The following is a 27,885-nucleotide window of genomic DNA, read 5'->3' on the forward strand; positions in this document are numbered from 1 at the left end:
ACCCAGCCATCTCATGCCACAGGATTGTCATATGAGTAACAGTTTGGAACTTTTCTAGACATTTCTCCTAAATTTACGTAGTATTTAGATAGTTTGATTTTAAAGGAAAATGGTGATCATACAATTCTTATTATCCATAACTTGTTTTTTTCTTTCTATACATGCAGATCTGCCTTAATAATACCAAAGTAGCCCATCTTTTGGCTCTACTATCCATATTGGCTTTTGACTATTTGTGGGTGACATTTAGATTGTCTGTAGTTCCTTGCCATTATGATTTTCTTGCTCATTTGTAAGATGGGATATATAGTAATAGATGCCCGGAAGTATAATTGATTAGTGGTGGAAAGGTTAACAGATTGCAAATTTTTGTAGACTACTAGATTGCCATCTAAAACTACCAATTAGTGACCCCTGCTAAACATTATTGACCACTATTCTGTTGCCCTTTAATAATTGTGTATCTTAGTGGCTCTAGGACATTCGTATACTTTCTAACCAATTTTGCCCAACAGAGCTGCAGATTGATTGATTAATCTGGAAATAAATATTTCATACTTTTTGTTACTTATGCCATTCTACTGTTAATTTTGGTGGTTGAGAGTGATGCTATTCACAGCCATTGCAGCTGCTTATCACTGTAATTGCCTTTTAAAAACATTCATGTTACAGGCCTTTGGTCCATGTAGAGAATTTGTTCCTCATAAGATTTTATGTTGCTACTCTACACACGGATGCAATCTCTGTTAACTCTGTAATCAGATAGAAAACGTAACTCTGATTTGTGTGGTATATAATTTGTTAATAAATAAATGATGTATATTTGTTACAAAAAAACCACATTGTTCCCCCCCCCATTTTAAGATAAGCACATTAACTTATAGAAAATTTGGGAGACACAAAAAAAGATTACCCATGGTTATCTGTGTGTGTGGGTTTAGTATATAAAGAGATAAAGTTCTTTTTTTCCTAACAGGTTGGTTTTGTTTTCTGTTTTTTTTTCGGTTCTTATATAAAATTCTATGTTTATAGAGCAGAATTTATGTATATACTCCTATAATTTGAGGGTTTTTTTAATGACCAAATAAGGTCATGTTAGATAATCGTTCTGCAACTTTTTAAAATTAACAAATATCATGAAATCTTTCCAAGTTACTAAAATATCGCATAATAGCTAACATTTATTGAGCACTTGCCATGTGCCCAGCACCCTGTGTTAAGCCCTGTGGATGCATAAACCTATTTAATAAGGTTATCAAATAAATTTTAAAACTCAGTGTGTTACTTAGCCATATGATAATCCTTTGAGACTAAAGACTGTTTTTACTCTCCTTTTGCAAATGAGGAAAATGAAGTCCAGAAATCATTCAGGGCCACTTCATTTGTGGGTGGTGGAACTGGGGTTTGAAACCAGGTGGTCTGACTTTTAACCATGTGTTTTTAACACGATAGCATACTGGTTCTCATACTGCAGCAACGGTGGGTTCCAGTGTGTGTGTTGGAAGCTTAAAATAGAGCTCCCAAATCTATGAAGAGGGTGGCTTTCTAATGGCAGATTCCGGCCTAGAGCTTCAGCAGGATTGTATGCCTCAACCAAAAGATGCACACGCACTATTTCTCATAATTCGTGCCATCTCGTGCAGTCCTGGCCCAGCTGGAGGTACTGGTTAGGGAGTGGTGGCCTTAAGGATCCGGAGGAGGAGTACTGCTTCCCGGGCCTCTCATCCACAGAAGCAGCAGCAGCAGCGTGTGCTGGTGAAGAGCATGGGCCCTCGAGTCTGGGGAGGAGGTGACTAGCCTTTCTGTGCCTCAATTTTCTTAACTGTGAAAAGGAGATGATGTAGGATTTTTGTGAGGATTGGCTTTATAGTACACATAAAGCATTGAGAACAGCGTCTGGCACGTGTTTGTTCCATCAGTTCCCTCTGGGCCAGGTCTGCGGTGCTTAGTTTTTACCTGTGACCTCGTTACACCCCCACAGCCACCCTCCAGCAAAGATGGTGTCACCTCATTTTCCAGGTGAGGATATCTGTTCACGCTGTGATCCCAGCTCTGTGCACGCTGTACTCCTGGGTGTCAGTCCCCGGAGCCACAGACTCAGCCAAGAGGGGCAGGTGGTGAAGGGAACACAGAGTTTTGAGTTTGAGCCATTCAGATATTTATTCAATTTTAAGTTATGACGAATTTGTTCCTGTGGGAAAGTACACTATTAAATTCTGCCACTCAATGAATTCGTCTGGATTTTAAATTTGTAAAAGGTGCATTTTCTCAGAAGTTGAATTAGTATGTTTCTACACTGATGTGCACACCTGAATGGTTTTGTGTAAGGCAACAACAGTATATTTAATGGAATTAAAATCGTATTCTCCTTTGAAACAGACATATAGATAGTGGTATTAATTTTTTAAATCATATATTTGCTTTTTGAGAGTAATAACATCTATTTAAAATATGCTGATAACAATTTTTTAACTTTTATGACAGCATTTGTAAGATAGGGACACTATTTAAAGATTTTGTTTTAATGATTTTATTTTCTTAGCCTAACAATTTGGTAACTCTGACTTTGTGAGATTTTACCCAAACGTTTAATAGTTAACAAGTCCTGTGCAATATTTAGAAACCTAGATGGTATACTGTTACTGCTTTCCTGTGTAATGAAAACCTTTTATTTCCTGACACTTGATTGAAGTTTTAGACTTCTGATTAGGCAGGCAGTTGCGCCTTCTCATGTTTGAATATCAAGTGAACTTGAATACTTAAAATATTGTACTGTGTGAAGGAAATCTTATAATCAAGACACTGCTTGTTTCTGCTAAGCTCTCTTTCAGTTAGTAGATGTGTTAGAGATTTGGAAGATGAAGAGAGTAATACTTTCCTTTTAAGGACTCACATCTTCTGCCTCTTTTCCATTGCTGTTTTCCTTTATCTGCCTGTGCTTGCTGGAGTGAACATTTTGATTTGTCTGAGTTATTGAGTCTTGCTCTGTTAAGATTAGTGGAAGGAATACAGGAGTGTGAAATGTGCAGTACGTGAGAGTCTAGGAACGATGAAACGAATTTACTATGAAACAAATTTGCTAAGAAGCAAGAGAACCTGTGTGGAGGGAATGATGGTGGTGGTTGTTCTGGGCTTGGAAGAAGTGTTAGATTTGGGTTAGGAGAAAGAGGAAAGCACAGGCTGGAAGTGGGTGGGCCATATGTGGGACGCAGTTCATTTTATAAACATTTACTGAGCACCTGCTTTGTTTCAGACACTGTTTGTTTCAACAAAGATCCCTACCCTGTAGGAAAGCCCATAACTTCCTGTAGAATTTCATAAACCAGTGAGGGAGGCATCCACCTGCAATAATATAGTGTGATTAATTGTACTACTGAGTGATATTGTCATAAAGCTGATTGTTGCACGTGTAGTATATGATGTCACTTTAGTTATGTTTCAGCTAAAGACAGGTAAATTATGGAAGGGACTCAGAAATGTATATATATTTTTAAAATCTTGTATTAGTTATCTATTGTTACATAATAAATTACTCCAAAACTTTGCAGCTTGAAACACCAATATTTATTTTCCAGTTTCTGTCAGTCAAGAATCTGGGTGTGGCTTGTCTGGGTGCCTGTAAGCTGAGGAGCTCTTACTAGGTGGTAGTTGAGGGGTTGGCCAAGGTGGCAGCCATTAAGGTCTGCCTCTGGGAGAAAGAATACTTCTAAACTCACTCTGTGGCTCTGGGCAGGCTCCAGGCCCTCACTGGTTGTTGGCTGGAGACATCCGTTAACCTTGTCCCATCAGCCTCTCATGGGGCTGCTCACAGTATGACAGAAAGAGGGATCCGAGAGACAGTGGGTGAAGTTATCCCAAAAGGAAGCCATGCCTTTTAATCACCTAAATTTGGAAGAGAATTCCTGTGACCTCTTGCTGTATTCTATTTGTTAGAAGCTAGCCACTAAATCCAGCCCACAGCCAGGGAGCAGAGACACCCCAACGTGTGTACACCAGCTAACAGGAATAGTTGGGAGCCATCTCAGAGGCTGCCTGCCCCCAGATTTTACAAGTGATTATTGTATATTGAGACCTTGACCCCCCCCCCCCCCCACAGGTCTTTTGGATAAAAGGAAGAGGAATAATCAGCCAAGGAACTTTGCTGATGGGGGAAAAAAAGGTGTGATTAACCTGAACCACAAATGTTTTTACTGAACATCTATAAACTTTTGAGTTTTGATGTTGTTTTAAAATGGGAAGATGAATTATTTCACGCTCGTTAAACTTTCTATAGAACTGATCTCCTTTCTGAGAATTGTTTTTAAACTTTTTCAAAGCATAGTGTTTTTTTTTTGTTTTTTTTTTTAATATTTTATTTATTTTATTTGACAGAGAGAGAGGTCACAAGTAGGCAGAGAGGCAGGCAGAGAGAGAGGGAGAAACAGGCTCCCCACTCAGCAGAGAGCCCGATGCGGGGCTCGATCCCACGACCCTGAGATCATGACCTGAGCCGAAGGCAGAGGCTTAAACCACTGAGCCACCCAGGCGCCCCTAGCATAGTGTTTCTAAGTGAGAAAAAAGCTGTTGTTTATGGCATAGCAGAGAAGTTTATAAGTATGCCTCAATTTAAGTAGTAGGCAATTCCTTTTAAGGATTGTATGCTCTGAGTGGAATAATTTCAGATGAACTATGGAACTCATTCTTTTAAAGAAGTCTGATAGAAATCTTTTGTATTCTTTTAAATAGAGGTTTGCATGCAGTGTAGATATATTATGTGGTGATGGAGTGATAAAAGCATTTTTGAAGACAGATCGATGTCCAGGCTTCACAACCAATTAGAAATGGTGGCCTCAGGCAGTCCTGTTAGTGTCCCTGAGCCCGAGTTTTCTGTCTATAATATAGGAAAATATATATGAAAGAAAGTGCTTTGACATGAAGAATGGTAGATTTATGAAATTTATTAAACTCTTCATTTCAGAAAGGGTACAATTATATTAAGTTCAAATGTCTCACTACTTCCCAATTTTCTGTCAGAATTCTAACCTAGAAAATGCTGTTAGATAGTTCTTAAGGTCTGCGTAATCATTTTACCCAGGAAAGACCACAGTGCCCTTGCTTATTTACAACTGAAATATGGCAACATGTTAGGGAAACCGAAGTAGTTCTTCAGAAATAGTAAGATAACATTTTTACTGGAGTTATTGCAGGGTTACTGCAATTAGTAAGATTTTCTGTTATGTAGCCTGACTGACTGGAATGTACATTGAGAAATTCTTGGGATCAAGGAAGTTTATTAGGTGCCTCTGTACATGTTATCCTCTAGGGAGGAATAAATGCATTTCTGTCTGACTTAATGATTAGGAGGATGAATTCTTATGGATTACTTTATAGATTTTTTTTTCTTACTTTAAATTATTTCAGGTTATTCCTCAACAATCTTAGGTGAATAAAATGACTTTTACGGGGTGGCCAAATTGTTTAATCTTCTGGTTTTGCTCATAAAATTCACTCATGAAGGTGACCTGTCTTAGAATCTGGGCAGCTTCCCTAACCAATGATGTAGAGAAAGAAATGGGGTTTACTTGAACCACAATGTGATTTACTGTCAGCTTCTTCCCTTTCTTCTTCTTTAATGAAACCTATAATAAAAATGCTAGTTATAACCAGGGTCATTCTTGTATGACTTGTCGTCAGTGCACATGGTCCACTGTCGAATGCTTCGCTCTGACTTGGTTAATCTACAGTATGGAACTTCCCTGTGTGCTCCAGCACTCAGCTTTAACTGAGTCCTTGGCTGCTTTTGTAGCTTTCAGGTTGAAATGCACCTGTGACAGTATTAGGCTTATGCAAAGCAGAGATGTTTCTTTGCTTTTGAAATTGGTATTGATTATAATATCTTTATAAAATAGTTCGTAACCTTCAACAATGAAATTTGACTGTGCTTGAACTAGAATAGAGTAACTTGCTTAAATTAGTCTCTCGATTTTGGCTTGTATGTTATAGTCTGGTTAGGTAACTTATCACAGGCTTACTCCTAGTGTGTTATTTGGTGCATCATTGAACAGAAGAGAATACATAGAAACTGTGAGATTGTATGAAATCATAAACTGTTGGTGACTTCTTTGTTTTGTAGAGTGGAGTTTTGGTTTTCATTATGAACATTTGACTAGACCTGAATATTTCAGAGTTGGTTGTTTTGTTTGTTTGTTTTTTGTTATTCTAATTAACAGGGCAGGGAACGATTCATTGCCTAAACCTGTAGATGTAGGAGAGCTGAATTCAGAGAGGAAGAATAACTGACTGAAATTACAACTTTAAAGGATGGATGTATAGTAGACATTTTGGCGGTTGATCTTTCTGTATGAGGAGAAAAGTCACTTAAGGCAGTGTTGTGTCTTATTTTTAAAAAAAACAGGAACAAGAAGGGCTTGGAAAAGTGCCTATTTGTATTTTCTTCTGATCCCATCGCTCCCCTCAACCTAACGATTACAAAGAATTAATCCCATGGCCTAACGTGTTTTTAATGAGTATATCTGTCTCCACAGTTTCTAAGGTGCTCAGCTTTTATTAAGAGCAACAGTGCTTTTGTTGCAGGTTTTGGAATTCTGTCATTTATACCAAACAGATCTCTGTATCCAAATGATGGTGATGATGATGATGACAGAGACAACCAACCGATACTCATTCCATGTGTCCCATATGCCAGGCTGTGTGCCGAATACCTCTTTATGTGCATGATCTCACTTAATCCTCTGGGGAAACTGTGAAGTGAAAGTTATTATTATGGCAGTTCACCAGTGAGGAAACTAGGGCTTGGAAAGTTTGAGTAACTTAGCCAAAGCAGAGCTGGGTTAGAGTGGAGGGGTTTATTGTTCCGTAGATCCCATTTTGTTTATGCCTACTATCTCTGGAAGCGAAAAGTAAAATCGTTGTCATTTCTTGGTACAGACTCAATCTTTATCCTGTTCCTCCTGTGGCTGAAGGCACCCAGATAAGGACAGGAGGGGATGAGTTCAGGTACTCTCATCAAGACACAAGAGTAGAAAAATAGCAAGAATCCGTGCCAGACTGGGTAACCCCCTGTACGTGTGTGACACTAACCTGTAATACACCACACAGCAGCATTTGCACTAGCGTATGTGGAAGGCCGCTCTGCGACCTAGGAGGCATCTTTAATTTCTCTTTTGCCCGTATTCATTCCATCTTCAAGTTCTGAAGGTTCTATCTCCAGAACCCATCCCTGATTTATCCTCCTGTGTCTGCTTCTGATCAAGCTGTAAAAACTGTCCTTCTTGCCTGAACTATTGCAGTGGCCCAATATCTTCTAGCCTCCCACTGTCGCCCACCTGTAATAAATATACTCAGAGGATAGAGGGTAGTGTAGCTGAAGGAGATCTTTTCACAGCCTAAAGAAGATCCTGTTGGCTTTCCTGCCTAAAGTCCTTTACTAGCTTTTCATTGCAACTTAGAGAAAAATCCAGCTTCCTACTGTCTGTCCTTGTGTACTGTGCTCCAAAGGCGCTGGCCTCCTTTTTGGTTTTCATACTTACCAAGTTCGTTTCCATCTTGGGTCTTTGTACCTGCTGTTTCCTCTACCTGGGCTGCTCTGGTCATCGATCATCTTGTGGCTGACTGTATATTATTTAGGTCTCAGTTCAAATGTCCGCATCCCAGTGCAGGCTTCCTTCGTGAATCTGAATATCCCACTCCAGTACTCTCTCCTATTACTGTATTTTGTTTTCTTTATAGTTCCCGTTGCTCTCTGTTATGTTGATTTATTGCTTTGTTATCTATTTCCACCCCCACTAGAATGTGAACTTGAGGGCAGGGCCTCCCCTGTGCCTGAAAGAGTATGCCTGGCATGTAGAAGCACATTTAAAAATCTATCGAATGAATGAAAATTTTCATCTCACTTCAGCATTCCATTATGAATATCTCTACACAATCTTCTCTTAAAAAAGATTTATTTATTTGAGAGAGGGAGCAAGCGACAGAGAGCATGAGCCGGGAGTGGGGGAGGGTGAGGAGCAGAGGGAGAGCAAGAAGCTGATTCCCCCACCTCAGAGCAGGGAGCCTGATGACTCTGGGCTCATGACCTGAGCTCAAGGCAGAGGCTTACCTGACTGAGCCACCCAGGCCCCCCTATTTCTCCACAATCTTAAATATTCAGAATAGGGGTTGTGAACTCTGATTCACAGCCCAGATCTGGCCTAAAGACTCATTTTACTTGGCTTATCAAAAAATGTTGTCGTGGGCACCTGGGTGGCTCAGTGGGTTAAAGCCTCTGCCTTCGGCTCAGGTCATGATCTCAGGGTCCTGGGATCAAGCCCCGCATCGGGCTCTCTGCTCCGCAGGGAGCCTGCTTCCTCCTCTCTCTCTCTCTCTGCCTGCCTCTCTGGCTACTTGTGATCTCTGTCAAATAAATAAATAAAATATTTTTTAAAAAATGTTGTCATTAGGGGCTCCTGAATGGCTTAGTCAGTTAAGTGGCTTCCTTAGGCTCAGGTCATGATTCTAGGGCCCTGGGATCCAGTCCCACATTGGGCTCCCTGCTCAGTGGAGAGCCTGCTTCTCCCTCTCCCGGCTGCTCCCCCTACTTGTGCGTATTCTCTCTCTTTCTCTGTGTCAAATAAATAGTCTTTTTAAAAAAATAGTCATTAGAAATAAAACTTACATCCAGTCAGGTGCCCAGATCTTAAGTGTACAATTTGGTGGCTTGTGCAGCCTTCTCTGAGATCAAGGTGCAAAAGGCTCTCTCATATCCTCCTTCCAGCCACGCCCCCTTCCCATAGGGTACCTTGCATAATCTTTTTAAGTAGCTCCTCACATTTACAAATTGCGAGATTTCACATAAAAATCCAGAATTCCCCACAGCCCTTGAACGATGGAAAGATAGCAACACACGATCTGTTTTCTCTTTTGGCCATAATAATGTATTATAGCTGAGAAGCAGGTGTCCAAAGTGGTGGCACGTGCTCTCCAGTTTGCCTATGGCCTTCAGTCCTCCTTCTATCCCTGACCTTGAAATCAGTTCCCAGTTGCCATTTATAATTTCATTTGAATTTTTTATGATGTAGAAATATTTATTTCTTCCATTTTCTCTATAAAAAAGTAGAAACATGACAATAGGCTAAAAATTTGTGTGAAATGGTTACATGAAAGGTTCTTAGACTTGGTCCACTTCATTCATATGTATCGGCTAACCGCCCTAATTCCACATGGTTGTGTCTAAAGGTGATCTGTTGTATAAATGTGTCATTTATTTAACTAGGCTCCTGTGGAGCATATAAGCTAGTTCCATTTTTTTGACGTTATCACGAGCAACGTGTAGATGAATCTTTGTACAAATCATTTTTTTAAAGATTTTATTTATTTATTTGACAGAGAGATCACAAGTAGGCAGATGGGCAGCCAGAGGGGGGAGGGGGAAGCAGATTCCCTGCTGAGCTGAGAGCCTGATTCGGGGCCTGATCCCAGGACCTGAGATCATGACCTGAGCCAAAGGCAGAAGCTTAACCTAATGAGCCACCCAGGCGCCCCTGTACAAATAATCTTTTTTCTTTTCCAAGGTTTTATTTAAATTCCAGTTAGTTAACATAACAGTGCAATATTAATTTCAGGGGACGCTTCAGAAATTTGCATGTCATCATCCTTGTGCAGGGCCATGCTGATCTTCTCTGTATTGTTCTGATTTTAGTGGATGTGTTGCCAAAGAAACCACAAATCATTTTTTGTTAGGATAAGATTTTAAAAGTGGTATTTCTGGGTCAAAATATATTTTGTTTGTAAGATGTGATACATATTGCCAAATTTCTGATGGTGGTATGAATTGATGTGATCTGTCTGGAGAGCAGTGTATAGAAGTGTGCTTTTTTCTATAGTAATTAAAAAAATTTTTTTTGCTGATATAGTTAGTAAAAACAAAAAATGAAAATGCTAGCCAAGAAGTTTTTCATCCTCTTATCTGTAGAAATAGTTGTACTTCATTTTCGAGGATATATTGAAATCTTGTTTACTTAGTACCATGTTGTACCTTAGATTTACATTGTTAGTCAAATCATGTACTGTGTACTTTGTATATGAAGTAATGTGAATACCTTGGTAGAACTTGATAACCCTTTACTTCTGATCCTTAAACACACACCACACACCACACACACACACACACACACACACACGCACACCCACACACGGTTATTATGAGCTCTACCATGTTCTGTATAGGAGCGTATGGAAATAAACAAGGCAAAATCCTTTTTACCCATTGATTTTATATTTGCTTTTATATTTTTGGTTAAATGCTACTGTTTTACAATTTGCTTTTTAAGGAGATGCCTACATAGAAGGGTGACAGCAGCTGGACTGAATGTCTCACTGCTGAACTGGTTCCTCAGGTAGCCTGGCTCTGGTGACTGCTATGGGAGAGTGGATGACTGTTACAGACCCACAACTGTCTTCAGGTAACGGAGCCTAAAAGGAGTATAAACTAAAGGGGGTTTTAATTATAGAGATGAATTTTTAAATGAAACCATAAAATAATTACCACAACTATTGAAGATGTGACTACAGAGAGACATAAATAGTTGTAAAATATCTATTTTTTATCTTCAGAAAATTTATCTGGGAAACCTAAGAATTGTGCCATAATTAGTGGGGTTCAAATTCAGTGCCTTTGATAGATGATGGGTTTGATTGTTATTATTTTGGAGAAGAATGTTTATGTGTTGAAATAAATTTATTGGCCATTTCAATATGTTGCTGTGATTTGTTCCTTTAATACATAACCTTTGACTCAGGTGGTTTTTATCTGTCATTTTTATAAGTCTGAAATACTGTAAATTAAGGTAGTATGTTGTAGCTTAACATGCCTACTAAAGGCACTCTATAGTTGTTTCTTCTTGGAGAAAAGTTCAGTTGACTCTTGGATAACATGGGTTTGAACTGTGTGGGTCCACTTATACATAGATTTTTTTTTTCCGATAAATGTAATACAATACTATAAGTGTATTTTCTCTTATGACTTCCTTAGTAACTTTTTTCCCCTAGCTCGCTTTATTTTAAGAATATACTAATGTAGTGCATATAACATGCGAAATATGTGTGAATCAGCTGTTACTGGTAAGGCTCTCGTCATCAGTAGGCTGTTAGTCATGCAGTTTTGTGGAAGTCACCAGTGGCACCAGCTTTTCTGCTGCATGGGGGGTTGGTGCCCCTAACCCCTGTGTTGTTCAAGGGTCAATGTATGTAGTTTTCATACAAAAAACAGTTTGGCCTTAATTTGAAAGTCCTTAAAAATATTTATATAATTCAAAATCTTTGGTAATGGGGGTAGTTTGCATATGTTTTTTTAAGTTGTTTAAGTAAATGCCTTTTATTCTTTCAGAAAGCAAAAATATCTGTCAATATACCTCAGAAACAAAGATGTCTCCATCAAGTTTATACTCACAGCAAGTGCTATGTTCTTCAATACCTTTATCAAAAAATGTGCACAGTTTTTTCAGTGCCTTCTGCACAGAAGAGAATATTGAACAAAGTATTTCATATCTTGATCAGGTAAAAAAATTTTTTTGTGTGTGAGAAGCAATAGCATAAATCATGCTATATAATAGAATATGTATATATTATGATATATATGATATATATGTTCTATATAATAAAACATATCAAAGTTATGAGAAAAACACTTGTCAAGCACTCATATGTTGTTATGTCTTGGCCTGGGACTTACAACATACGAGATAAGCAAAGAACTGTGGTGAGCATTCCATGTGAATACATGGTAAACGTGTTTGTCAGGAGCAGGTTGGCCTCCACTTTGCTCTAGAGACTTCTCCCCTGGAGTCTCTCCCTTATTTTACCGATAAACTAAGTGCCTTGCCCAGGACACAGGCACTTGTAGAGCAGAGGCTAAAAAGAGCCCAGTTCTCTCAGTGTCCTTTGGGATATTTACAGTTTTCTTAACTTAGGATAGTTTTCATTGTTTCTGAGAAAATATTTCTATCTTTTGTTTGTATACTAAGTCATTTGGTAACCAACTTTGAAGAAAACATTTTCTCCTACCAGGAATTGACTACTTTCGGTTTTCCTTCATTATATGAAGAATCCAAAGGTAAAGACACAAAGAGAGAATTAAATATAGTTGCTGTTTTAAATTGTATGAATGAGCTACTTGTACTTCAGCGGAAGAATCTTCTAGCTCAGGAAAATGTAGAAACACAGAATTTGAAACTGGGAAGTGATATGGACCATCTACAGAACTGCTATGCAAAACTTAAGGTAGAACTTGCATGTCGACCTGTATTTCAATAAGCCAAATGTCTCATAAGCTAAGCCAAGTGATAACAGTGTTTTCTCTTTAACATTTTTGGGTTTTTATACATACATCCTACAATGCCTGAAGGATAGAGGTCATTCCTGAGGGGGGGATCTGTGGTGAGCTAGAGGGGGTAGTTAGTGGCCTCCAAGGTTATAAAAAGGCTGTGAGTTATGGATAATACTTTAATCTTAATCAGAGAGACCTAGGGAAAGTCCATAGAATTAGGCTGATTCAGAGTTGTAAGCCCTTGAAGGCTGTAATTCTGCATTGAAACTTTCTATACATGGGTAACCTTGGCCAAATGTTTTTTAAGTAGCTAGTGAATAATTACACAATGATATTGGTAATCCGGACCTGTTTAGCCTTTCCTCTGAGGAATGGTTGCTTATTAGGACAGCCCAGAGTATAGAATGTTTTCCAGGAAATCTTCTAATTCAGGTTTGACCTGAGCCAAAATCCGGTATTTTTCTCTGGACAGAAATGTTTGTTCAGTGGCAAAAGTTGCTGATCTATCCTTGAAGAGCTTCTGGATCTAGTATATGACTCATTCAGTTCATTGAGCAAACTTTATTGAGTATTTTTGCGCCAGGCACACTGGGTTTCACAGAGGAGTGAACCCGGTCCCTGCTCCTAAGGAGACTGTAGCGTAATGGAAGGAGATACATTGAACCATAATACTTGCTTCATTAGTTGTTTTTGGTGTGGGAAGTGAGGGGAGGCTTCACAGAGAGTTCACATTTGATCTCAGGTTGGAGGAGTAAGTAGAAATTTGCTTATGTTTGGAAAAGACGTTGTAGGCAGAGGGTATATAACCTGTGGAAAGCATAAAGGTAGGAGAGAGCATTTGACTTTCAGGGAATAGTCAGTAGCTCTGTAGGGGCTGAAGTGTGTGATGATGATGAAGAGCGACAGAGGTGAGGCCGGGCCCCAGGTATCCAAGGATGTGAGAGGCACCATGCAGAATGCGAAGGCATCAAGGAATGTAAGTGAGAGGAAGGCATCATGGGTGTCATGTAGATATCAGCCTGGTGGTATGGTGGAGAAACTATGGGGAAGGGGCAGATTGGCATTTGGGACAGAGGTGGGGAGTCCAGAAGGCTTGGTGGAAAGGACAGCTATTAGTAGGCCTTAGCAGCTGCCAGAGCCAGAGAGGTTTTGGACTTGAACTAAGGTAGTACCAGTGGAGATGGTAAAAGTGAAATATGAAGCAAACGTGGGAGGTAAAAATGGGTAGAATTTTATGAAAAATTGAATTTGGGGAATAAAGAGTCATGAATTTAGGAGACTGGCCCAGTCTCTGTCTCAGGTTTATAGGGGATGATAGTATGAGATAAGTGATGTAGGAGGGAGGTTTGTAGATTTGCAGGGCTGATGGGGAGTTCAAATAAAGCGTTGATAATCACTCAAAGTGAATCTGATTTGACATATATGGGACATAGCAACTGGCCCAGCGCCTCTAAGTTTAGTCATTCCAAATGGTCTGGCATGATAGGAAGTCATAAACACTCTGAAGAAGAGGGTGCCAAAAATTCTGGTAACTTTGGAGTTATTGGAAGTGTGTTCCTAAATTTCACAAATTCCTGACTCTCCTTGAGGCCCATTGTTATAGGTATTGTGCAAGTTGTTATTTGTGGTCAGTTATGCCATAACTTGAGAGGCTTTTATATTTTATAAAGATAAGAGGATTTTAAAAATATCCCAGTGGCCTCATGCAGAACTTGGCACATTTCCTCAGGAAATGTGTGGAATGAATTTAAAATGAACATCTTATCTTGTACCGACTCCAGCAATGCTGTCATTCCTCTCTGGAAAAAAATCTTCAGAGGTTAGCACTCGCAAGGGAGAACGAATGTTGTGCTAGAGTCCCACCCTTTCTGACCTGAAGGGTTCCCACTTTGCTCCACGTCTTCCTAAAGAGCTTCCTAAAGAAGCTCCACATCACTTTGATTCTTTCTCAAAGAATGTACCGTAGAAGTGCTGAAGAGTCCGAAAAGGAGATTTAAAAAGCGTCCAGTGGCAGCATCACTGGAATAAGTGAAGATTTCACTTATTTTTGAAGTGAATCTTATATTTGAAGATTTCAAAGGAGGCACTTTGAAACTCATTTGTATATATATAAAAAATGTTGGTATTTTAAGAAATTACCATATGACATTTAAACATAAGTAAATTTATAACCTTACAGTATTGTCTTATACTAATTGTTTTAAGTGAACATGTGTGCCATTAAACTGCAGTTCTAGCTAACAAACCCTAGTATGTGTACGTTGTTTTACTAATCTTTGAAGAATTCATTTGTTCCGAGTCCTATGTTAATTTTAATCACAGTTGCATGTGGATGTTTTAGGAACAACTGGAAACCTCCAGGAGAGAAATGATTGGGCTTCAGGAGAGAGACAGACAGTTACAGTGCAAGAACCGGAATTTGCATCAGCTACTGAAAAATGAGAAAGATGAGGTGGGTTGTCAGTTATTGAAGATGAAGTTTACGTGATTTTTTTTTTCCTTTTGGATTTGACATGACCATACTCCACTTTAAAACAAGAACATTAATTCATCCTTTGTCAGACTGGTACGGTGGACCTCTGTGTACAGCATTGCAGCATATTAACTGAGCTCAGGAGCTCTCCCTGGCACTCCCGGCCCCACGTGGATTCATGGAATTTAGTATATTGGTCCATAACTTGTGACAGCCAGTGTCCTCTGCTGTCCGTCCTGGACTCTGTGCATTATCCCTTTTTCTTAGGCACCAGGGTGCTTTAAATGCAGATCTTTTATTCTCTGCCATACCTATACTTAATATCTGGCATGCCTCTTCTATCTCTGTATTAAATACTGCGAGTGTTCATCCAGTCAAGCTATTAATTACTTGACTAAATGGGCACAAGAGTTCTATTTTTTTAAAAAAAGCAATTCACATTACAAATCTTATTTCTGATTGTTATCGATATCGTGATTTTAATTTCATTTCTGCTACAGTGGCTACTTAGTATTTGGATCTACAGAGTTAATGCATTTGAAATTACCATTTCTTAATGTATATCAGAAGAAATCATTATGTTCTTACTGCTCTGCACTTTGACCTTGGCCATGTCATAACTATAAAAACACAATATTTATTTTCAGTGTTATATTTTTTTAACTATAATTAAGGACTTTTAGGGGAGCTTATTTCTTTCATGATTTTATAGTGATTTAGGCAGATTGTTTTGTCATATTTTGACTAGTAATGCAGTTAGTGGATAGTGAATTATCTTAAACTGCAAGGTTGCTTATGCATTTCCTTGGGTTGTTTCACTGAAAATTTTGACTAGATCTGCAGATTACACGTAAGTGATTTGAATATAGTTAATCTTTAGTAGGAATTGAGTTAAACATCATCTCCAGCAGAAATTAAAAATGTTTGTATAGAATAGAACACACTTCCTATCTAGGGCTTCCTGAGAAGCTGCAGTAGATCTAAACACAGAGCTGCAGGGCCGGACGCATAGTAGGTACTCAGCAAGTGTTTGAGCCGGATTCTGTCTGCTGTTTAGACTTACTCTAATTTGAGAACTGTTCATGATCAGATAAAAACAAACCTGCTTATGTGCTGTGATGTGCTAGGGCTAGTTTGTGACAGATTAACAAGGAATCATGTGAGTCAAGTCAGTTATACAGTATAAGGAAGTCACTGCAGATAATCAGGTTAATTCTTGTTTCAGACGAAGCTTTAATCACTTTAATACTTCTGTAAGCATTTCTGGTTTCTAAATGAGCAGAATCTGTACATAGCATAAAAAGGAGCACTGGATGTTGTACATAAACAATGACTCTTGGAACACTGCATCAAAAACTAATGATGTATTTTATGGTGACTAACATAACACAATAAAGAAAAGGTAGAAAAATAATTTAGGAAATTAGCAGCTCTAGAAATTTTAGAATTAAGAAATAAAGACTTCATGTGATTCACCTAATGGTACTTTAAAAATTGATTTCCAGAGGTTATTGGGAAGGAAGAATAATCCTAAAATAAACTATTTTATGAGGAGGTGAATGCTAGGACTTCTCTTTTTTGAATTTACACATTGTACCTGGGGTTATCAATCATAAAGGGACTGATTTGATCCAAAATGCTTTTTTCCAGGTACAAAAATTACAAAATATCATTGCAAGTCGAGCTACTCAGTATAATCATGATATGAAGAGAAAAGAACGTGAATATAATAAATTAAAAGAACGTCTACATCAACTTGTTATGAACAAAAAGGATAAAAAAATAGGTAAGAAACCAACTGGTTAAGATAAAGGAGAATAAATAAAGCTAATATGCTAAAAAAATAAATGAATAGATGGAGCACGATAACTCATGAAGTATTATTTTTATGCTTTATGCAGTTGTTTGTAGATGGTGGGTATCCATATAAACTAGAAATGGAGGCAGTGCACTAGCAAAAATAATAATTTTGCTTTGCTTCCTTTGTTGCATATAAGTTACAATTTTTTTTTTAAAATATGACAGTTGTAGTTCCACAGAGGAAAAACTAAGCCAGAGGATTAAAGAACTGATCATATGAAAACTCAAGATGAGTGTCTGAGTGTCAAAACAAGTGTGATTTTAGAATTAACTTCATAAAATTACTTATCAGACCAAATCATTTACATCAGTTCCTTTAAATAAGTGTTGCTGTGCATTTTTGCGGCAACTAGTTTGAAAGATGGACTGAATGTTATGCTTATGTTTGTGCTTAAGGTGAACTTTTTTCTAGTGTCACTCTTTTGAAAATCAATTTGCAGCTTCATCCAATTGTGCATAATTTCAGGGAAATCACGTAGGTGGAAATGTAGAACTGTGTGCACGAGACAGACAGAGACAGACACACACACACACACACACACACACACACACGCGACTACCGCTGCGCGGATACAGTTTTGCTGGCCACACACACACACACACACACACACACACACACACGCGACTACCGCTGCGCGGATACAGTTTTGCTGGCCCAGGAAGATAGGGCACAGGAAATCCAGGCACTGATTTATCAGACAGTGGTTCCCAGGTGGACTGTAGGTCATGTTCTAAGCCACAGTGTACGATAATGCCCTGAACTGTGGTTTCCGAAGCTGAGCTGGGTGGGACTTGCTGACACAACAGCTGATGAGCAGATGTCTCAGGCTGTCCTGTGGTGGGCTGTGTCTGCTGTCAGCAGGCCGCTCAGTGCTGGTGGCATCACTGCAGATCTAGCGCGGCAGAGCTCTCGCACTCAGTCGACTAGCTTATTTTATAAAGATCACTGAAAAATGAAAGCATAATAAGCAGTTAAGACAGCATTGGAAAATCTTTAGGTAATCAGATTTGAACTTCGTTGGTTAACCTCATGTTCATTCATGAATTAAATACAGAGCAGGAGGAAATGCTGGAAGGATAAAATGTAACACCTGATTAGAGAAGTTTATTAAAGATGTGACTGGTAACAGAGCCCTTATTTTATGGATTTTATGGGAGTCTGGCTGTTTCCTAGTCCAGACCTAACTGGAAGCTGCAGTTTCATAATGATTTTATCAAGTCTAAAATTATAATAACTTACTGTCTTCTTACTTTCTTCTGATGCCAACTGCTTCCATCCCCCCGCCAGACAGAAGAGAAACTAATACACAGGGGCCTTGACTCCTTTGATGATGACAACAGAGGGCTTGCCAGACTTTTTCTGTAAAGATTCTCATAGTAAACATGTTCAGGTTTGTGGAGTCCATAGTCTTTAGTCACAGCTGTTCACCCTTACACTTATAGTGTAAAACTATATTAACACATGGTCTGGCATGTGCTAATAAAATGTATCTAGAAAATCAGGCAGCTGGCCTACAGGCCATTGTTTGCCAACCCCAATGATAAAATGAATAATGATAATAAAATAGTACTTACCAATCACTTTGTTAAGTGTTGTAACAACTTCTTTTACTCTTCACAACAACTCTTGGGTAGATACTTTCATTATTCCCTCTGTATTGATGAAGAAACAGGCTTCGTAGTTAAATAACTGGTCAAGATCTTAGTGCTTCTCAGTGATGGAGAACTGGAACTTGAAAACTGGGCTGTTTGAGCCCAAATCCTAATCTATACCAGGTTGACCTGTGTGTTCAGTCTGTATAGAGTGTGTTAGGGTTTTATACACTTAAATGTATGTATGGTAAGAATTGGTTCTGTTTTGCATGTTCATGTTTATAGCTATGGAAGTTTTAAATTATGTGGGGAGAGCTGATGGAAAAAGAGGCTCCTGGAGGACCGGTAAAACTGAGGCCAGGTAAGGTTCAATTTAAATTGATATATTTCATTAGTGTTTTCTTTCTATAACTGCATTTTCATACTGACAGTTTCTTCCTCAGGAACGAAGATGAAATGTATAAAATTCTCTTGAATGATTATGAATATCGTCAGAAACAAATCCTAATGGAAAATGCTGAACTTAAGAAGGTTCTTCAGCAAATGAAAAAGGAAATGATTTCTCTTCTTTCTCCCCAAAAGCAGAAACCTAGAGAAAGAGCAGATGATAGTACAGGAACTGTAAGTGGCTCTTTCCTCTCTAATAGAGTTTCGGATTGCTAAGTCAAACAATTCAGACAGTAGCTAGGTATTCCCAGTGGGGACACCCTTGGTATTTTGGACAGAATGCTCATTGCTCTGCTACCCCTAGTCACTGTGATGATGACAACAGAATGTCCCTGTGTGTTTCTAGACATGGCCTGGGAAATGATGCAAGTGACCTTCCGGGGACTTACTCTGTGCCACACTGTGATAAGCACTTTACGAACATGTCTCATTTCATTTTTCTAATTTGATGTTTTGCACATCATAATTATCCCCTATTATAGCTGAGGAAACAGGCACACTCGTCTCATTAGCCAAGTATCACAGGTGACAGAGCTAGGATTTAAATCCAAGTTCGTCCGTCTCACCCTAGAGTTCATGTTTTTAACCATTGTGCTGAGTATCCTCTAAATAGTTTAGGTATAGGTACTTTAAGCAGGCTTGACTTTCAGAATGAAATGTTTATTAACTTTGGGAACCAACTCATCATTCAGTCCAGAAATTTGCGGAATGAACTTTATGTTCTGGTCCCCGGAAAGAAAAAGCAAAAAGGAATTTCGACTCCTTTGTTTCATTTGGGACTGTTACAACAAACTACCACAGACTGGGTGGTTAAGAACAACAGAAAATTATTTTTTAACATTCCGGAGCTGGGAGGTTCAAACTCGGGATACTAGTAGGGTCAATGTCTGGAGAGAGTATGTCCTCCTGGTTGCACATTGCCGACTCCTTGTACCCTCACCCTCCCATGCTGGAAAGAGGAGGAGCTCACCGGAGTCCCTTTTTAGGGGCACTCATCCCACTCATGAGGACACGACTTTTCATGATCTCCTCACTTCCTGAAGGCCCTACCTCTGAATACCCGCACACTGGGCCTTAGAATTTCACCGTGAATTTGAGGAACATGAACATTCCGTCCATTGCATCATTCAAGAAGCTCTTTTGGGGAGATGGGGAATAGGCCAAAGTAATGGTTACACATCTTAGGAGCTATAATAGGGTGATACAAACGTGCTGAGCACAGGAAGTGTGGCAATCAAAGAAGGCCTCACAGAGTGACCTTTGAATTGGCTCCTAAAGTTTTGGGGGTAGAGGCGTGTGACACAAGGGGAGTAATACGTGCGGAGGTCTGAAAACAAATCATGTAATGGGGAAAATTTCTTTTAGCTTAATCGCTTCACATGTTTAAATTCTAGAGTCAGGCAAGTGACTAAAATCTGAAAATAAAGTTGATGGGAACTGCTAATTATCAGCAAGTCATCAGAACTTGTTTTTGTTTTTTTTTTTTAGCTTTTATTTTTTTTTTAATTTATTTTTTCAGCGTAACAGTATTCATTCTTTTTGCACAACACCCAGTGCTCCATGCAAAACGTGCCCTCCCCATTACCCACCACCTGTTCCCCCAACCTCCCACCCCTGACCCTTCAAAACCCTCAGGTTGCCCCAACCTCCCACCCCTGACCCTTCAAAACCCTCAGGTTGTTTTTCAGAGTCCATAGTCTCTTATGGTTCGCCTCCCCTCCCCAATGTCCATAGCCCGCTCCCCCTCTCCCAATCCCACCTCCCCCCAGCAACCCCCAGTTTGTTTTGTGAGATTAAGAGTCATTTATGGTTTGTCTCCCTCCCAATCCCATCTTGTTTCATTTATTCTTCTCCTATCCCCCTACCCCCCCCATGTTGCTTCTCCATGTCCTCATATCAGGGAGATCATATGATAGTTGTCTTTCTCCGATTGACTTATTTCACTAAGCATGATACGCTCTAGTTCCATCCACGTCGTCGCAAATGGCACCATCAAAAGACAGAACTTGTTTTTTAAACCTTTTAAACGGTATTATTTACCGTGTGGTGTCACTATTAAGCACATCACACCTTCTATCTCTTTTTTTTTTTTTAGATTTATTTATTTGACAGATAGAGATTACAAGTAGGCAAGTAGGCAGAAAGGCAGGCAGAGAGAGAGGAGGAAGCAGGCTCCCAGCCAAGCAGAGCGCCCGATGCGGGGCTCGATCCCAGGACCCTGGGATCATGACCTGAGCCGAAGGCAGAGGCTTTAACCCGCTGAGCCACCCAGGCACCCCTCTTTTTTCCTTCTTTAAAAAAAAAAAATTACATGAATGTCTTTGAAACTTCCAATCCAGGACCTGCTTGACCTCCACCTTTTCTGTCAAAGGCTGTCACTTTTTGTTGTGTACGTGCACAAAGCCCTCTCCAGAGTGAGCAGTTCCCGTTACTCACGCAGCGTCTGCAGTTTTTGGCCCCACCTTTACTAACATTACCAGCGTGTATTCAGCTCAAGTAAGGAGTAACTCAAGGAGACCTTTCTCAGATGTTTCAACTCCCCTCTCCTCGCCACCACAGCCAGTGGGGAGTATCCTGTATAATTCTTAAAAATTCAGATGTTTACCTTTGGAGATGCAATAATCTCTTAAGTAGATTTCTTGTTTTTAAAAGATCTGCTTTTCTAGAATTTTTTTCTCTTGCAATTTAATTCTATTCCTTCCTTTCTTTTAAGGATTTTGGAGCTGTTATAGCAAGAGGAATAAGATTAACCTTGAATGCCTAGGTAGCCTTGAGGTTTCATTAATTTATTATTGTGCTTAAGTACAGCCATAACATATAGCCAAAATTCAAGTTAATTTTTTTATTTTCAGTGTGTGGTTTCAATTTCATTCAGTCTGGGCAGTGTGAAGCAATTATTGTTCATTTTTTTAAATAATGGAATTGTAGTATTCTGGCATGCTTTAACACACAGAAGGTGTGGCTCCTTGGAAGAATTCCTTGCGAGTAGCTCCAGAGGCTACTTAGTAGCTCCAACCTGCTTCCCCTGGGAGACCTTGACCTCTGCAGCCTTTGATACAGTTCTCCCCTGCTGAGTTGCTCCCTCATTCCTGCTCTACCTGCCTGTGGGAACAGTCTGATCAGCATTTCTTTCATCTTTGATCCGTTTTCTTTTTTCCCCCAGCAAGATATTTTATTGTTCATGTTAAGGAAGTATATCTCTGTCCACTTTCCTGATGTTAACAACAAATTTAGGACTTTGCAGATTATTATGCAGATATGTGTGTGTGTGTGTGTGTGTGTGTAATAATACATACTATTATTTATGTAGCTGCAGATTTTGACATAATATATGTTAGTACTGTTTGCCTATGTTCTTTATCCTGCTTTGATTCTGTATGATTCTTTGTCAGTGGTTTGCTGTATTTTCCTATGATTTAGTGTCTTGGTAGAGTAAAAAGAAAAATAATCTCTAGTTTTATTTTTTTAAATTATATGAGAAAAATAGGATTCACAGTTGTTTTTATTTTGTAGATAACCTCACTGGTTTATTTTTTAAAACAGACTAGGATGGGAGATAAGTTGATCTAACTTCAGATCTCAGTTCTACCTCTTGGCTATATGATAATATGCAGTATCTCTACTTCTCTAAGCATCATTTTTCCCACATTGTAACATGATTTGGGAATTAATTAGCATGTGAGAGCTCTAACATAACACTGGACAAGTAGGAAATAACTCTTCCTTACACAGCTCTGTGACTCTTGTCACTAACTATATTTGGATTCAAAGTCATATTTGATGAGACCTGAATTGGAGAATTTCTGTCTTTAATATTAGGTCATATATGCATAAGAGACAGCACAGAAATGATTTGGATGGGTATCTCTGATAATCAGTTTGATTACTACCTGATTATCTGGAGCCATTTTAAGATATTGGTCTTTCCTTCTCATCTCTCTTGCTCGTAGGTTATCTCTGATGCGGAAGAAGATGCTGGGGAACTGAGTAGGGAGAGCATGTGGGACCTTTCCTGTGAGACTGTGAGAGAGCAGCTTACCAACAGCATCAGAAAACAGTGGAGAATTTTGAAAAGTCACGTAGAAAAACTTGATAACCAAGGTAACTTACTGTCTTAAGGGAGCCTGCAAAGTGAGTTGTGACACTCGGTTCTTTATTTCAGTCATTTGGAAAGTCACGTCAGGGGCTCAGACCCTGAAATACTGGAGCTCAGTTTGGTGGTTTGATAATCAAGCTTCTATCTACTTCTAGAAGTGAGGTTTGAACCTCACTCAGAAATAATTTCCCCTCAGTGAATCTTTCTCTGAACCATCGATTCTGAGTGCAACGTACAATTGAATAAGATCGGTAAGAGATCTTGGAAATTAAGAATTATTATTCGTGATATGGTATAAGTATGAGCCTTTTGCTTATTATTCCTAGATCCTTGCATACTCCTGGTTCCTACTAATTTATTTTAAGTTACTTTCAGAATAATAGATGTTTAATATAAAATATCAATTAGGAAGTATATGAAGTAGAATATTCAGGTTTCTGTTTCTTGTTCATGACACTTAACAGTTTGGTGCTTATCTTTCTGGATTTTTCTGTAGGCATTTACAAAATATATATTTTTTGAAGATTTTATTTCTTCATTTGATAGAGAGCACAGGCACAGGGGGAGCACAGGCAGAGGGAGAAGCAGACTCCCCACTGAGTAGGGAGCTCAATGTTGGACTTGACCCCAGGACTCTGGGATAATGACCTGAGCCAAAGGCAAACGCTTAACCAACCGAGCTACCCAGGCACCCACAAAATATTTATTTAAAAATATATTAAAAACTGGGGTGCCTGGGTGGCTCGGGTTCTGACTCTTGGTTTCAGCTTAGGTCATGATCTCAGGGTTGTGGGATTGAGCCCCATGTGGGGCTCTGCACTCAGTGGGGAATGCTTGAGATTCTCTCTCTCTTCCTTCTCCCTCTGCCCCTTCCACTGCTCATGCACAGGCACTTGCACTCTCTCTCTGCAAAATAAATAAATAAAATCTTAAAAAAAAAAATATATATATATATATATAAACAGAAATTGAACATTACATATTTTTTCTACTGCTTTTTTCATTTAACACTGTATTTTAGACACCATTCCCTGTCACTGCAGATAGTATAGATTTACACTGATGAATGTATTCTTAATATTTATATTTGTTAAAGTTTGCATGCTTTTAAATCAAGAAAAAGTTTCTGCTCAGTAAAAGAAGTCTGTTGAAAGAAAAGTTATTCTAAATGTCAGAAGCCATAAAAATCACTGTCAATTGTCTTCAGTAGTAAAGAGTAATCAGCAACATTTTGTGCCAAAATTAATTTACATGAGATTTTATTGACGTCAGTCACCATCTCTTAGTAAATGGCAAGTGTGTTTGGACTTTGTGGAATAGGAATTTGCACGCTTTGTAGCACTGCATTGATCTTTGAAGAAGAGTCCAAAGTAGTTTATGGATTTGTTAATTATTTTTCTCTTTTGTGAATATTGATTGTCCATTATTTTAAGATTTTTTTTATTTATTTGAGAAAGTGAGCAAGCAAGAGAGAGAGAGCATGCTCCAGCAGGGTGAGGGACAGAGGGACAAGCAAACTCCCCGCTGACCAGGGAGCCCAACGCAGGGCTCGATCCCTGGACTCTGGGTCATGATCTGAGCTGAAGCCAGATGCTTTTAGGTTGTCCAGTTTTAATTAGGACATAGTCTTGGGTAAATAGGGATTACAGATTAAATGTTCATAGTAGAACTATTAGTAAAGATATCATTTTAGTCCAAAAATTATACGAATTTGTAGTTGTCATGAATCCCTTATAATAAGTTGCTTTCCTTTTTAAATTTTTTGATAGTGCTAAAATACTATAAATTTAGTTGTATTATAGCTTTGAAATTTTTAAAGGGCAAAGGGAATAAGTACCTTTTAGGAAAACCTACAAGAGTCCAGAAAGAGAAGTTCTCTTAACTATAATTCAAAAAACACCATAAACTGAGTGGTGTAAAAACCTACATCAAATGACTCGTTTTATGTTAGTTTCAAAGGTACACCTAGAAGGTTTTAACGATGAAGACGTCATCTCACGACAAGACCACGAACAAGAAACTGAAAAACTCGAGTTAGAGATTCAGCAGTGTAAAGAAATGATTAAAACTCAGCAGCAGCTTTTACAGGTTGGTGTGAGTTGCCTTTTCAAGCTGTTTTCCTGTGAGAGTGGTCAGGATTTTAACTAAGCCTTGCTAGATTGTTCCTCCTGCATCTCAGAAGATCTGTAGTGTTGGTTTTCTGCTCTCAGCTCTGTTCTTGGCTTGCTGACAGGTACAACGCACGCTGTTCCTCAGGCGGGACTTCACCAGCTGGAAAATGAGAATCCTTGCTTGCCTTTCTGGTTTTTCATCATTTCTGTCCTTCCCTGAAAGTTTGACCCTGCTTCCCTTGCTCTAATTTTAATGGAGAGCGTTGCAGGGACCCCCTGGAACTTACTATGTTTCCAAATTTAATAGCAGCAGCTCGCTACTGCGTGTGACGATGACACCACTTCCCTGCTACGCGACTGTTACTTGCTGGAAGAGAAGGAGCGCCTCAAGGAAGAGTGGTCCCTGTTTAAAGAGCAAAAAAAGAATTTCGAGAAGGAAAGACGAAGCTTTACAGAAGCGGCTATTCGCCTCGGCCTAGAGGTATTTTCAGCAAGTAGCTTTCCTTGCAGAGCTTTGGGGAGTGCTAGGGAGGCGCAGCAGACTGCATCCAAGTTCTGCCTTTAGTTGTTTCTTTGCTATCCGGTGTTTGTTTTTTCCAAGTATTTTACCAGGGATCTTATCACTGGAAGGGATTGTAAGCACGTGAACTACTTTAGAAGGGTATCGTTCTGCCTTTACCAGATTTGGGAATTGAAACTTTTCTTTTTAGAAAACCATAAGCATCCATTATCCCCTTTGGGTGGGCTTTCTACTAGTGAGTGTTCAGCTTCTCGCAGGAGATCTCTCTTGGTCACTTAGGCTCTGGCCACTGTCAGTAGCTGCAGCATCAAAAGACAGTGCTACTGAGAGCCTGTTTGTTGTTCAGGAAGGTGGGGAGGGGAGTGTGAACGGAACCCCCCCCCCCCCCCAGTGATGTGTGCATACACCTTCTACAGCTCGCTTTTTAACTGAACAGTGTGTTAACCTACATATTTCCCTTTCAAAAATTATAGAAGTAATGTGTTGAACATGGTTTCAAAGATAAAAACTTGTATATTTCTTTGAAAAAAATGGATGGTATTTTGATAGAGATTGCATTAAATGTGTAGATTGCTTTAGGTAGCATAGACATTTTCACAATATTTATTCTTCCAATCCAGGAGCATGGAACATTTTTCCATTTTTTTGTGTCTTCCTCAATTTCTTTCATGAGTACTTTATAATTTTCTGTGTATAGATTCTTAGTCTCTTTGGTTAGGTTTATTCCTAGGTATCTTATAGTTTTGGGTACAATTGTAAATGGGATTGACTCCTTAATTTCTCTTTCTTCAGTCTTGTTGTTGGTATACAGAAATGCAACTGATTTCTGTGCATTGATTTTATATCCTGACACTTTACTGAATTCCTGTACAAGTTCTAGCAGTTTTGGAGTGCAGTCTTTTGGGTTTTCCACATATAGTATCATATCATCTGCAAAGAGTGATAGTTTGACTTCTTCTTTACCAATTTGGATGCCTTTAATTTCTTTTTGTTGTCTGATTGCTGAGGCTAGGACTTCTAATACTATGTTGAATAGCAGTGGTGATAATGGACATCCCTGCCGTGTTCCTGACCTTAATGGAAAAGCTTTCAGTTTTTCTCCATTGAGAATGATATTTGCGGTGGGTTTTTCATAGATGGCTTTGATAATATTGAGGTATGTGCCCTCTATCCCTACACTTTGAAGAGTTTTGATCAGGAAGGGATGCTGTACTTTGTCAAATGCTTTTTCAGCATCTATTGAGAGTATCATATGGTTCTTGTTCTTTCTTTTATTAATGTGTTCTATCACATTGATTGATTTGCGGATGTTGAACCAACCCTGCAGCCCTGGAATAAATCCCACTTGATCGTGGTGAATAATCCTTTTAATGGACTGTTGAATCCTATTGGCTAGTATTTTGGCGAGAATTTTTGCGTCTGTGTTCATCAAGGATATTGGTCTGTAGTTCTCTTTTTTGGTGGGATCCTTGTCTGGTTTTGGGATCAAGGTGATGCTGGCCTCATAGAATGAGTTTGGAAGTTTTCCTTCCATTTCTATTTTTTGGAACAGTTTCAGGAGAATAGGAATGAGTTCTTCTTTAAATGTTTGGTAGAATTCCCCTGGGAAGCCGTCTGGCCCTGGGCTTTTGTTTGTTTGGAGATTTTTGATGACTGTTTCAATCTCCTTACTGGTTATGGGCCTGTTCAGGTTTTCTATTTCTTCCTGGTTCAGTTGTGGTAGTTTATATGTCTCTAGGAATGCATCCATTTCTTCCAGATTGTCCAATTTGTTGGCGTAGAGTTGCTCATAGTATGTTCTTATAATTGTCTGTATTTCTTTGGTGTTAGTTGTGATCTCTCCTCTTTCATTCATGATTTTATTGATTTGGGTCCTTTCTCTTTTCTTTTTGATGAGTCTGGCCAGGGGTTTATCAATCCTATTGATTCTTTCAAAGAACCAGCTCCTAGTTTCATTGATTTTTTCTATTGTTTTTTTGGTTTCTATTTCATTGATTTCTGCTCTGATCTTTATGATTTCTCTTCTCCTGCTGGGTTTAGGGTTTCTTTCTTGTTCTTTCTCCAGCTCCTTTACGCGTAGGGTTAGGTTGTGTACTTGAGACCTTTCTTGTTTCTTGAGAAAGGCTTGTACCGCTATATATTTTCCTCTCAGGACTGCCTTTGCTGTGTCCCACAGATTTTGAACTGTTGTGTTTTCATTATCATTTGTTTCCATGAATTTTTTCAATTCTTCTTTAATTTCCTGGTTGACCCATTCATTCTTTAGAAGGATGCTGTTTAGTCTCCATGTATTTGGGTTCTTTCCAGCTTTCGTCTTGTGATTGAGTTCTAGCTTCAGAGCATTGTGGCCTGAAAATATGCAGGGAATAATCCTAATCTTTTGATACCGGTTGAGACCTGATTTGTGACCCAGGATGTGATCTATTCTGGAGAAGGTTCCATGTGCACTAGAGAAGAATGTGTATTCTGTTGCTTTGGGATGAA

General features: G+C 39.0%; 1 protein-coding gene and 1 non-coding gene across 11 annotated transcripts in view; one reads left to right on the forward strand and one right to left on the reverse strand.

Annotated features, from left to right (window-relative positions):
* The window catches only part of LOC123951185 (SSX family member 2 interacting protein), a 47,182-nt gene that overhangs the window by 9,264 nt on the left and 10,033 nt on the right, over positions 1 to 27,885 (forward strand). For 5 of the 10 annotated variants that reach the window (XM_046019940.1, XM_046019941.1, XM_046019931.1 and 2 more), the window contains exons 2-11: positions 10,308 to 10,439; positions 11,363 to 11,532; positions 12,043 to 12,255; positions 14,643 to 14,753; positions 16,425 to 16,560; positions 18,513 to 18,588; positions 18,659 to 18,848; positions 22,625 to 22,775; positions 24,722 to 24,858; positions 25,189 to 25,362. In XM_046019940.1, the coding sequence (XP_045875896.1) occupies positions 10,397 to 10,439; positions 11,363 to 11,532; positions 12,043 to 12,255; positions 14,643 to 14,753; positions 16,425 to 16,560; positions 18,513 to 18,588; positions 18,659 to 18,848; positions 22,625 to 22,775; positions 24,722 to 24,858; positions 25,189 to 25,362 (1,401 nt within the window). In that variant the 5' untranslated portion in view covers positions 10,308 to 10,396. The remainder of the gene's footprint in view (positions 1 to 10,307; positions 10,440 to 11,362; positions 11,533 to 12,042; positions 12,256 to 14,642; positions 14,754 to 16,424; positions 16,561 to 18,512; positions 18,589 to 18,658; positions 18,849 to 22,624; positions 22,776 to 24,721; positions 24,859 to 25,188; positions 25,363 to 27,885) is intronic. The other 5 variants (XM_046019935.1, XM_046019937.1, XM_046019934.1 and 2 more) reach the window with 4 other exon arrangements.
* LOC123928400 lies at positions 9,592 to 9,700 on the reverse strand. Its single transcript, XR_006815689.1, has one exon. It is a non-coding gene; the product is annotated as a U6 spliceosomal RNA (small nuclear RNA).

The sequence above is a fragment of the Meles meles genome, chromosome 1 (assembly GCF_922984935.1).
Source record: "Meles meles chromosome 1, mMelMel3.1 paternal haplotype, whole genome shotgun sequence".
Classification (NCBI taxonomy): Eukaryota; Metazoa; Chordata; class Mammalia; order Carnivora; family Mustelidae; genus Meles; species Meles meles.